Source organism: Girardinichthys multiradiatus, chromosome 6 (assembly GCF_021462225.1).
Source record: "Girardinichthys multiradiatus isolate DD_20200921_A chromosome 6, DD_fGirMul_XY1, whole genome shotgun sequence".
NCBI lineage: Eukaryota > Metazoa > Chordata > Actinopteri > Cyprinodontiformes > Goodeidae > Girardinichthys > Girardinichthys multiradiatus.
The window spans coordinates 9003322-9015241 of NC_061799.1; the positions used below are offsets into that span (position 1 = coordinate 9003322).

The window sequence follows — 11920 nt, forward strand, 5'->3', positions numbered from 1 at the left end:
TTTTGCAGATGACGTGATCCTGCTGGCCCCCTCTAGCCAAGACCTACAGCACATGCTGGGGCGGTTCGCAGCCGAGTGTGAAGCAACTGGGATGAAGATCAGCTCCTCTAACTCCATGGCCATGGTTCTCGACCGGAAAAGGGTGGCTTGTCCTCTTCAGGTTGGAGGGGAGTTCCTGCCTCAAGTGTAGGAGGGTAAGTATCTTGGGGTCTTGCTCACAAGACCCCAAGTGAGGGAAGAATGGAGAAGATCGACAGACGGATCAGTGCGGCTGCCGCAGTAATGGGGGCACTGTGCCGGTCCGTTGTGGTGAAGAGAGAGCTGAGCCGAAAAGCAAAGCTCTCAATTTACCGGTCGGTCTACGTTCTTACCCTCACCTATGGCCATGAACTTTGGGTCATGACCGAAAGAACGAGATCCCGGATACAAGCGGCTGAAATGAGCTTCCTCCATAGGGTGGCCAGGCACTCCCTTAGAGATAGGGTGAGGAGCTCGGCCTTCCGGGAGGAAGCCGCTGCTCCTCCACATCGAGATGAGCCAGTTTAGGAGGCTCGGGCATCTATATCAGATGCCTCCTGGACGCCTTCCTTGGGAGGTCTTCTAGGCACATCCCACTGGGAGGAGGCCCAGGGGACGGCCCAGGACACGCTGGAGGGACTATGTCTCTCGGCTGGCCTGGGAACGCCTTGGGCTCCCCCTGGAGGAACTGGAGGAGGTGTCTGGAGAGAGGGACGTCTGGGCGTCTCTGCTGAATCTGCTGCCTCCGCGACCCGGTCCCAGATACAGCGGAAGACGACAAGTACGACGAGTATGAGTACAAGTAGTTTATGACACAAAGACAAGACATGGAACTGGCATGACCGCAATGGAAGAATATGGCAGTGAAAAAAGAAAAACAAGGAATGGAAACCAAAACCCAAATGCCCACATGTATAGGTTATGGAGGTCTCTGGAGACCGGAGCAACCCACCTAGAGGCTTTGGAGGTCAGCTCAAAGACCACTGGAACCCACGGAGGAGCTCTGGAGTGCAGCAAGGATACTGAAGGAAGGCAATGGACAAAGGGCAACGCTGAGTTTCCAGAGATGGCCGGATGACCAGTGGGTTGGAGCTTGAAAGCAAAGCGAGCCCAACAGGGCCCTCAAAAACCCAATGATCATGATATTGGCGAAGATTCACATGGGCCCTGTCCCAATAGCCACACTACACCCTATGCTCCTCTATGAAGTGTGTATTTTGTACAAGTGCATGTAGGGGTTGAAGTGCGCAGGTTACAAGCGTGCAAAATTGGAGAATTGGGACAGTAGGGGTTACGTCATCGACTTGAACCTCTGCACCGTAACTGCAACATCAAAAAGGGCGGGAACCAGCACTGTTTTCACAGTCTTGCTGCTACAAAAACTATTTATAACTGCAACAAGCAATTGTTTTGAGGAGAAAAAAGTGCAGGAAGCGAAGGAGGTTTTTAGACCAGACTCTCGATGCGCCAGTGTTTGTTTGAAAGGTAACTTCAGTGTTATGGCCTACTGACTGCCCAGACTCACTCTGAACCCAGTGGTATCTTACAATGTTGAGCCTAGAAAACCAGTAAAAAAAAATATTTGTCGACATGCTGCTAAAGTTTACGCAGTTCTTATTATTCTGATTTGATGGTTGTCTATGTTGATGGTTGTGATTGGTTTTTGCTCAGAACGTCATCTGCAGCAGTCAATTGTGAGTAATATACTTCGGGGAAGTCCGCTTAGATGTGGGCTTCGCCAAAGTGTGGATTGAGGGCACAAAGGGGGCGGGGCTAAGGACCACTCTGGAGAATTGGGACACACTACGCACTCGAGCCCATCAATGAGAACGCGCAATTCAGGGACACAAGGGTGGAAGTGCGAGTATTGGGACAAGGCCATGGTGTTAGTTAGAGCTTCAAGAATCACCACCCAGAGACATGACCTAGGTAAGAACTGTTGTATTCATGATGCTTTTTTCTGAAATATATCCATCTGTGTGTCAGAAAGGGCACTTGGAATAGGACCCAGTTGCAGACAGGCAGGCAGGAGTGGCAAGGTGAGTAGAAAACATTAAATTAGATTAAAGAACAAAAACTTACAGAGAACGAGGCATGGAGCAAGTGCAAACCAGGCATGAACATGGGCAGGCTAGACATAAACAGAAACAGTATAAACCAGGGAGGAGAAATGAGAAATGTGACGCATAAATAACGGGGAACAGGTGGAAAGCAGGAGTCTGATGAGTAGGCAGCAGGTGGACTGAGTGAGCTTTATTGCAGGGTGGCTGAGAGAGACCAACAAACATGAATGAAACTACATTGAAGTGAAAGAAAACCCAAAGGAAATATCTAAAAGAGAACTACCAGAAAAACTCTAAATGAACAGGGAACACTGAAATACTACAAAACTAAAGAATAATCTGAAACTCCAAACACTAATGAACAGTGGGAAGTGATCTAAAGAAGGCAATATTTAAAAAGCACACTGACTGGCAGGGAAAATGTCCAAATAAACACACACAAAATAAAAATCAAATGAATTTATATAGCAAATGACTTTCACTTTTTTACTGAATTAAAAAAACAATTTGATTATATTCTAATTTATTCAAATGCACCTTTATTGTATAAATCTGCAGAGGAAAATGCAGATATCTGTTGGGGCACCAGCATCAGAAACTAAGCCAGCAAATTGATGATGAAGTCTGACTTCCTGGTGGTGATAACTGTTTTCAATGACTTTCTTTTCCAAGATAAAAATGTAAAGACCTAATGCATGTTATTTACCTGTTTTTGTTTTAAATATTGTTTGTTTTTTGTCTTTAATTCACTGTAACAACATTATGTCCCTTTTTGATGAATACAGAATGTTTAATTTGACATAAAATAGCCACATTCATTTGAACTGAACAGTTTAGCCTAAAAACTGTTGTTTTGGATATGTTGTATCTCTATGTGGATTCTCAAACAGCTCAAAGCTGGAAACCCCATTACATCATAATACCTGCTGTGAAGAATTTCTTATTGTATTGCATCATGTACAGTGGTGCAAGCTTAGAGACTGCTGCCCCCTGCAGGTTATTTATTGCCCCCCAAAAAATCATAAGAAACTGCATGGTCTGAGGTCAGTGCAGCATGTTTATAGTTGCTCTAAATATGAAAAACGGCTTTTATGAACACATATGAAACTGCATTGAAGGAAATCAATATTATTTATGTTTATTTATTATGTCAGCATTATGAATGAACTAAGAAACATGATAACCCTTTTTGGTTAGCAAAGTTATCATCTGTGGTTAAATTTAATAAAATCCAATTCAGTAGACCTTCTGCTCTGAACATTTTGATCCACTCTCAAACCTTTCCTAAATATAGCTGCAGTTTGACTCATTTTACTGATTCTAGTTAATTCCACCCTCCGTTTTCCAGCTCATAAAACAAAGCTGACAACAATAAGTGCTTCTGAACATCATGCAGTCAAATTCATTCTACGTGAATTAAAATGGCAATATATTGTTTTACATTATTTTCTGTTTGGATCCATAAGCTACCTTTTTCTGGGCCTGTTCCAGAGTCAGTTTGATAAAGCTCTCAAAGGTCACACAGTCAAGTCCACTTCATGTGCAGAAAGCTGCCAACGTAGTAAAAAAACTATGACAAAAATAATTTAGTTTTCCACTTAATTTTTGTACATTCAATGTACTGAGATGGAACTACATTTTAAAAAATATTATTTTGTATAAATGTAAATTATATTATAAGGCTAAAGGTGGACAATCATAAAAAAGCCACTACTGTAAACCAACTGACTCCAATTGCATTTGTTTAAACTGCATTTGTACTTGTTTTCCCACAAAGGTTTTTTATCAGACTGTTCCAGAAAACCTTGTTAGGTTCCTTCTTGCAGCACGTCATCAGTACTGTAGTACTCCTGCACTGCATCCCATCACAGACTTCTACGTAAATACCCCCTAATGCAAATATGTCAGTAGTTTTTCTGTCTCTACAATAACATTTGCATACACTGCTAAGAACTACAGTTAGCAAGCTACGAGTGGCATCTCTGCTTAATTAACCAGCTAATATCTGTATCTTGTGCTTGTGTAACTTTATGGTGAGCAGAACTGCTAAAAGGTACATCCTGTGCAATAAGCTATTGAAAAATATGTTTTATATATATATATTTATTTATTTATTATGAATATCAAAGAATATTTATTATAACTGTAATAATTATTTCATCAACATTAGTAATAATTGTTTTTAGTTTTTAAATAAAAAACTTAAATTTGCTGTAGTATTTTTACTTAAGGTTTTCATACTCAGAAAATCTCATTCTATCCCATCTCCAATCATCTAAACAGGAAAAAAACACAGTATTTGTTTTTGAGAAAATTAATTAGTATCGGCGCAGAGGTTAGCATCACGAAACAAATACCACTGGCACTGTCTGCGAGTCCAGCTCAGTGTGTGAATGATGCCATCCTTAGGATCACAGACACACCATTATCACTTCATACTGACATCACTCAGTTCTCCACAGCACCAACCCAGGACCCCTCCGTGTCCCCCACACTCCACTGCCTGCCTTCTGTAGTGCAGTCATTGTGTTCGCCATCCAGCCCATTGTCTGTGCTGGGGCAAAATGGACAATGTCACCAATCTTTGAGTCCAAACATGATCCAACAGTGCTGTCATGACTTGTTTTTTTTCCACTGACCCAGACAAGATGGAGTTGGTGTGTGAAGATTGGAGGGTGTGGGTGAGGATCAACCTGGCACTGGGGTGGAGAATGTGAGAAGGATGCAGAATATCGATCGGTGACATCAGTACTGTCAGAAATCTCCAAGGACAGTCATGTACAGGGATGACGTAAACATCACTGCTATTTCTTTACCTCGAAATAGATTCACACTGTTCTAGTCTCTGCCTTTGCACTGCTGGATTCTTGTTGCTCCTCTGCCTTCAGCTTGGATCAAGATTCTAGACTCTACAACCAGCTAAATCCCTTGAACTTGCTGCTGCAAATGAATGAGAAAAGGCTACTGGACTACTAGAAGTTCTTCTAGGAGGAATTACTTTTGACTTCAAATGAGCATTATCTCGTGTAAAGAATGAACCAAGACCTGGCAACTGGGGTATTTTCCAAGCTATTGTTTTGCTTTGAACAAAGATGCAGAGGGATGAACAACACATGATTACAGCTGTGAGTTTATTTTAAGCTTTTTTTCATGATTATGAAATTCAATCTTGTTAAAGTGTTGTATTCTGACAATTAATATAGTATTTGACTGAGTCGTTGCATGTCATGCTAGAGATGGAGACCCTTTATTACACCATGCGTCAACCTCCAAGCCTCTACCTGGACCCCTTAGTTACACAGCAGCATGGCCTGGAGGACGAAGTGCAGTTCTGGTGGTTCCGAGAACCAAGAAGGTCCTTGTTTTGCTACTGCGCCTCAGTGGCCCTCATACTGGGACTGGGCCTTGGTGGCGTGGGGCTTCTTTACACCACCAACAGCCTGTCTGTGGAATGGCGTCTTGGAGTGGGAACCACCCTCTGCCTCCTTGCCCTCGCTGTTTTACTCAAGCAGCTCCTAAGCTCCGCTATCCAGGACATGAACTGTGTCCACAGCCGACGTCAGATCGAGCAGCTGCGGAGCGGCGGGAGGGCTGATCCTGCACTGATTTTAGTTGTGGGGCTGGCAGTGATGCTGTGCGGGGTGGTGCTGCTCTGTGTGGCCACAATAGGCAGCCACAGTCATGACAGCAGAGAAATGGTGGTGTCTGGCGGAGTGCTCATGGTTGCTGGTGCCAGTATGGGTCTAGCTGTAGTGGGCTACAGTGTGATGATGCGTCTCAAGAGGAGAAGGGAACAGAGGATGAGGAGAAGGCTAAGAATCAGGAGAGCGAGGAGGCTGAGGGGTCAAGCTGTCCGAGTGTTCAGCGTTTCTCCTCAGCAGATGAGTCAAGCCAGGAGAGACACATCTACCAGCAGAACAAGTCTGATCTGAAAGGACTGAATAAGAAAAACTGCACATAAAAAAAGACAAAAGTAAAGTAAAAGTGAAATGTTGCAGTTAGCTGGAAGTAAAACCAATAAAGACTAGAATCACATTACACGTCTCTGTGAGAGTCTTTATGCAGAATATGATACTCATAGTAGGGGGCCAATAAATCAATAAAAGTGAATGCAGCTCCTATTTTGACAGCAACGTTTTTTTTAATATGGCTGTTTGTAGATGCACAGTAGGATAATACAACTTCTTTCAAAGATAGGGGTTGGCTCTGAAAGAGGTTGAACTACTCTGTGTACCAAAGTTTTCTGGAGCCAAATTTGAGCCCATCTGTCAGACAACTGAAGCTTAGCTGAAAACTGCTCATCAACAGGGCAGTGATTTCAAACACAGCAGCAAATCTACAACAGAACCACTGAAAAAGAGAAGAAATAAACCTCAGTTGGGTTGAAATGTTGTAGTTTGACCTTAAAAGAGCCATGCAGAAACACATGTTTGCAAGACTCAGTAATTATAAACATGATTGTAAAGAAGAGTGGGCTAAAACTGACAAAATCCTATAGAAAAAGGTAACCTGAAGTTATAAATGATATTAGACCATATCGCAGAGTGTGTGGCAAAACCTAAACACAGCATATCAGAAAATAAACATCTAAATCCAGCTACCAGCTAAAAAAGCTGGTTGAGCGTTGATGGCCCGGACTATATTACAGCCCATAATTCAACAACCTGTTGAATCATATTCACTCATTCTTCTCCACTGCTCCATTTTGAATCTGTTAAAGAAACAATGACAGTACAGAATCTATTGTGTGTTTTTGTACATTTAAGTTTAGATGTAATTAATCTCAGAACCTAAAAGACCAGGTATTTCTTTTGTGATGTACAGATATGTAAACCCCACGGATGTACTTTTTGTTTACCAGTACTATAAATAAAAGTTATGTTTAACTGTAAGACAACAAGACGTCTGATGGAAAATACCATAACTGACTGAATATTCAGATTTTAAGGAATGAATGAATTTATTCGGATAGAAGATTTCATAAATATGCCAGCCAAAACACGTGATCAATAAGACTATAAGGAATATGATGGAGTGTTAGTCATTTTTTCATTTTTAAACCACGATCACCTAGGCAGGAAATTTAAATGAGACTTAAAAGTACACCTTTCTGTTTTTGACATGTACATTAAACTGTTTTAAAGTGTTTATGCTGCAAAAGTGGAACAAAGTACAAACAATAATTTTGTGTGATTTTTAAGCTCTTCATACAACGGTTATAGACCACTGCTTTAATCTTCAAGGCAGAGTTGTAAATAACATCTTCAAATAAAATAATTTAAATTGTGCAACAAAAGGAAACATTGTGACTTTAAAAGAAGCACGGTCAGAGTACATATAAGGAAAGCAACTGCAAGCTAATCAACTTTATTACCAGATTATACATACCTCGTCTAGTTAAATAAAAACCCAGTACAGTAAAAACTGGCCTTCCCAGTTTGATAAAGTGTTTGTAGCTGGTTTTGCGTAGTGTGTCGTAACTACACTGAATCATTTTAATGAGCTGGAGGTTTCAAACAGAGCAAAGTTAAACTACTCATGACATGGGTCAAATGAGAAATGCATGAATTGCAAAGTGTATCATCAAATGGGTGCAAAACCACACATTAATGTCTGACAGAATTCTTCGTAAACCACAGACAGAAAATGCTCATCTCAGTTGTGAACCAGCGGTTTTTCAGTAATTCTGATTATAATCAACCAATGGTGAACTGCAGATCATCATCGCTGTCTTCCTCCTCCTCCCCTTCCCTGCTTTCTCTCTCAGCCCTGTCTTTCTCACTGGTTTGGATGTAGTTATCCTCGATGAAGCCGTCGTCGTCATCCTCCACCCCCCTCTGAGTGCCTCCCACCACTCCCATTTGACCGGACACGTTTGGAAATGAGACGTCCTCCGGGCTATACTGACTGACCCCGTCTGTCTCCTGGAGCAGGGAGTGCCTGTAGCTGGCCAGAAAGCGGTGAAAGAGCCGAAACTTCACAGCCATAACAATGAGGAGGGAGAGGAGGAGGAGTGTGCCCAATCCTAACGCCAGATAGGACCATTGGGGAGACTGTGGGCTCCCTGCTTCTGTTGAACAGCAATAAAATTGAACTGTTTAAAACTGATCTTAAACTCACTGTCCCTAAACACACATTGTTAGTAGTAAGGAAGACTGAATGTTTTGTTACTCACCTGTTAAAGTTGTGTTTGTGGCTAAGGGACCTGTCACCCCCAGAAGATGTCTCTGGGAACCTTTGAGGGTCTTGGCTTCAGATACAGTAACAGAATGTGCATTTGAGAAGAACGCCACACAGAGAAACTTCATCACTATGATGCAGCTACTCCACTTAGCCATTTTTATTGTTTGTTCCAAAGCCAAACCTAGAGGAAAAAGCAATAAGATATTATGCAGGAAAGAGGAATTTGGACTGGCATGCAGCTGGGATATACCACTGGATTTAACTTGATTTCAAGAACAGGAAACCAAGACCTGTGATTTAAGGTTACACAATTTGGAAAGGGGTGATATATTTCACTTAATATTAATTTTAAAAATCAGCAACAATGTAATCTAATATAATGAGTGTAAACATAACTTTCGAGTTAAAAAATAATGACACATCCTTTGGACACTGTGGGTAACATATACAGTCCTGAAAAAACCCGAGGACATCCTATAGAAGCATATTTGGATATTTAATACCAATCTTATTTTTTTTATTTTATTTTACAAATGTGTCAAATATAAACTTTAAAAAATTAAAATAGCATAATAAAAATGCTGTTTCTGATTAGAAATACATTATTCCCACTAAAACTGGGTAAAACCTCACACAGGCGCATCACGTCTGCATATGATAAGAACATTAATACTCAGTATTTCGAAAGAAATGTCCTATTTAAGCATCTTGTGCTCCAAATTGTTGACGTGACAGTGAACAGCATGCTGAAGATCCAAAGAGCATGAATCTGGTAAGGGATTTAGAGAGGTCTAAATCAGACAGTCCACTATGAGGAACATAGTCTACAAGTGGAGGACATTCAAAACAACTGCCTAGAAGCTTGGGTTTGGCTGTCCAAGCAAGTTCACCCTGAAGTGGATTGCAGGTTACTAGAAGAGGTATCAACCATAAAATGTAATCACAAGGCCTACAACAAGCTCTTGTTACTGTGAAATAAAATCAGTAAGAGGCATAACAAGTTAAACGTTAATAGAAGGTGTGCAAGGGGTAAACCTTTGCTAAGAAGATCAGACCAAAGTTAGCCAGAGAGGAAGGAGACCAGAACTTCAGGAATAATGGTCTTTGAGCAGATACGTCTAATTATAAAAGTCTAGACATCTGGATAAAGGTCATTCGCCATAAACCAAGTCCAGTATTCCAGCAAAAGAACCTTGTAACTGTGAAGCATGGAGGTGGAATTGTCATTGTTTGGAGACAAGATATACAAGAGTTGCTTAATCTGTTAATTAACCGGATATATTGTTTTATTAAAATCAATTTCATTGTGTCCAGCTTTCCATGCTCATCACACCTGCTACCTGACTTTCAAGCAATTACAGCTACGTCCAATTTACGTGATTACATCAACAGTGTTTAAGACCATGTCCAACTTAAAGACCACGACATCCTGTGAACGAAGAGAAATATGTTCTCTCCTCCAGAGCTGCAAAAACAAAGTAACACTGTTCTTGCAGCTTGTTCTTGACACATAATCTGGGCAGAACATTTTCCTTGTGTGGTGTCAGTGAATGTGAAGTAAGTGTGCTGCAGTGGGAGGAACAGATGAAGACCTCTTACCAGTTCTGAGCTTGAGTTCTTGTGAAGTTTTTTGGCCAGTGTGCTGGATAGAAAGAACTTTGCTCTGGATCATACTGCCTCGAGGAAAAGAACCAGTTTCATTGTTCTTGTGGAGTATGTATTTATTAACCCATTTGAATCTCTCATCGACATGCAAGCTGAGTTCTTGGTGGCTAAAACTCATATTTTTTAAACTACTTTTAAAAGTGGAGATTAACGATTCAGGGATTTTCGTTTACACGCTGTGTATGCGTGGAGTGGATATCCAAACATGATTGAAAACAATGACGTAGAGACGTACATAATAATACAAAACAAAAAAACTACAAAGGAAAACTGACAGTTTTTTTTTTTTATTATTAAGTTCTCCTGTAGCTTTTGTTGCTGCATTTATATATATTGTTTCTTTCTGTTTTTGAAACTAGTTGCATTTACTTTGTTGCATTTACTTGAGCAAACATTTGAAAGAAACTGGACTTTTAGTAGTTTTACTGCACTATATTTTTTACTTGTACTTGAGTAACATTATTTTGAAGTAACGCTACTCTTACTTAAGTATAATTTGTGGCTACTCTACCCACCTCGAGTTACTTCCCTGAATGATGAACAAACATATTTTAACCAAAATATGTCAGACACAGACACACACATAGACTTATTGTTGGTTCTAATGTAATTTTCTATCTGCCAATGCTGCTGTGCAATTTGCAGATCAAGTGAATTTACAGTAAACAGTAGATATTACCCTTTGAAATACTTTACACTTTTCTAACATGTATACATTACCTACTGTAAGTATTACTTTCAAATGATTCATGTTTATAAAATTATTTATAAGAAATAGATTTGGAAATATGTTTCTTCTTTTTTCCTTTGTAATGGAAAGAAAAAGAAACTCATTTGTCTAACAAATATTTTATTTTATTCTATTCTTTAAAACACCTGAATTTGCAAAAATTTTTTATTTTTGTCTGTCCGATTACATAATTATGTTTTCAAAGAATATCAGATCTTAGATTCTTTTTGGATGAGTACTTTTTCATTTCTGCTTGAGTAAAAATATATTGAAGTGCTTTTACTTGCTTTCAATGTTTGACTTCTCTACCCACCACTGGCCTGGTGTTCAGTCTGTCTTTTGGCTTTAACCAACATACTTCCTGTGTGCTTCTGGAGCCTGTTTATGAACTCTTGTTGGAATAAACTACAATCCTACCTACTTGTTCTGTCATTTTTGAATATGCACATTGACTTACCCTGTCAAAGACACTTTACTTAGAGAGAATCACAAGGTTGCAGATTTGAGGTAAGGGGAAGAAAACATTAGCAAAGAGCATTTCGAGATGCTAAAGACCTTTTGCTCACACTTAGTTACGTGATGTTTGGAAATTGGCCTGACAGTTCTTGAGCAATGTCCATGCTTATTACCCTGAACTTCCTGCTTATTGACTTCAAACCCGCAATCAGTACAGCTTGTGTTGATTGTTCACCTTTAAAGAATCAAACAAATGTAGGCCCACAGCATTCAGTGTCTAAGAATAGAATAGGTGAACATTCCTCTAGTTTATCCAAATATTGGCCACTGAGTATGTATGAATTGAACAGTAACACAGAAATAACTCAAAAACCAAAGAAGCATTAAAAGGCTTACCTGTACAGAAGTTTTACAATGAAGCAGGTGCCTGCTAGTGATACTTATGTTTTAGTCTTCCTCTTCCCCACCTTTTTAAAATAATAAAAACAGTTGCTGGGCAAAGGTAGCACGGCATGCCATAATGCCACCTGTCTTAAGACCGACGTTAATCAGTAACTTCATTGGGGTTTCTCATTTCTCCTGCTTTTTTAAGCTCCTTCTTTGCAACTTACATTGACAGACAGGAGTAAAAGCAAAGGCATTGTTTTCAGTCTGGATGTAATATAATGAATCAGTGGAAAGTAGAAGTGATAAGGAATGTGTATGTATGGAAAATAAACAAATGAAATGGATTTACTCTCAACTGCTGCAGGAGCGCTTTAGGCCACACTGTGGCAGTGTCGCCACATTAGATGATACATCTTTC

The 11920-nt window shown here is 40.2% G+C and overlaps 2 protein-coding genes across 4 annotated transcripts; one reads left to right on the forward strand and one right to left on the reverse strand.

The window, feature by feature from the left end:
• Positions 1 to 4586: 4586 nt before the first annotated feature.
• LOC124869388 (transmembrane protein 125-like) lies at positions 4587 to 7986 on the forward strand. Of its 3 annotated transcripts, none has more exons than XR_007038576.1 (2): positions 4587 to 5206; positions 7849 to 7986. XR_007038576.1 is itself a non-coding variant. In XM_047367185.1 (2 exons), exon 2 carries the CDS (start codon positions 5318 to 5320, stop codon positions 6011 to 6013), a length of 696 nt encoding a protein of 231 aa, XP_047223141.1. In that variant the 5' UTR covers positions 4589 to 5206; positions 5316 to 5317; the 3' UTR covers positions 6014 to 6867. The 3 variants fall into 3 exon arrangements, 2 of the variants coding, with proteins under 2 accessions (XP_047223141.1, XP_047223140.1); XM_047367185.1 differs by lacking the exon at positions 7849 to 7986 and adding an exon at positions 5316 to 6867 and having other exon boundaries at positions 4589 to 5206; XM_047367184.1 differs by lacking the exons at positions 4587 to 5206; positions 7849 to 7986 and adding an exon at positions 5213 to 6867.
• Positions 7017 to 11642, reverse strand: LOC124869389 (type III endosome membrane protein TEMP-like). Its single transcript, XM_047367186.1, has 3 exons — positions 11512 to 11642; positions 8257 to 8445; positions 7017 to 8151 (listed from the first exon to the last, which is right to left on the reverse strand). Exons 2-3 carry the CDS (start codon positions 8417 to 8419, stop codon positions 7778 to 7780), a joined length of 537 nt encoding a protein of 178 aa, XP_047223142.1. The 5' UTR covers positions 8420 to 8445; positions 11512 to 11642; the 3' UTR covers positions 7017 to 7777.
• Positions 11643 to 11920: the final 278 nt, after the last annotated feature.

Excerpts from the sequence above, each read along its gene's own strand:
- LOC124869388 (XM_047367184.1), top strand. The coding sequence starts at position 5,309 with ATGCTAGAGATGGAGACCCTTTATTACACCATGCGTCAACCTCCAAGC.
- LOC124869389 (XM_047367186.1), bottom strand. The coding sequence starts at position 8,419 with ATGGCTAAGTGGAGTAGCTGCATCATAGTGATGAAGTTTCTCTGTGTG. Across the intron at positions 8,152-8,256 it reads CACAAACACAACTTTAACAG|AAGCAGGGAGCCCACAGTCT; the intron begins GTGAGTAACAAA and ends GCTGTTCAACAG.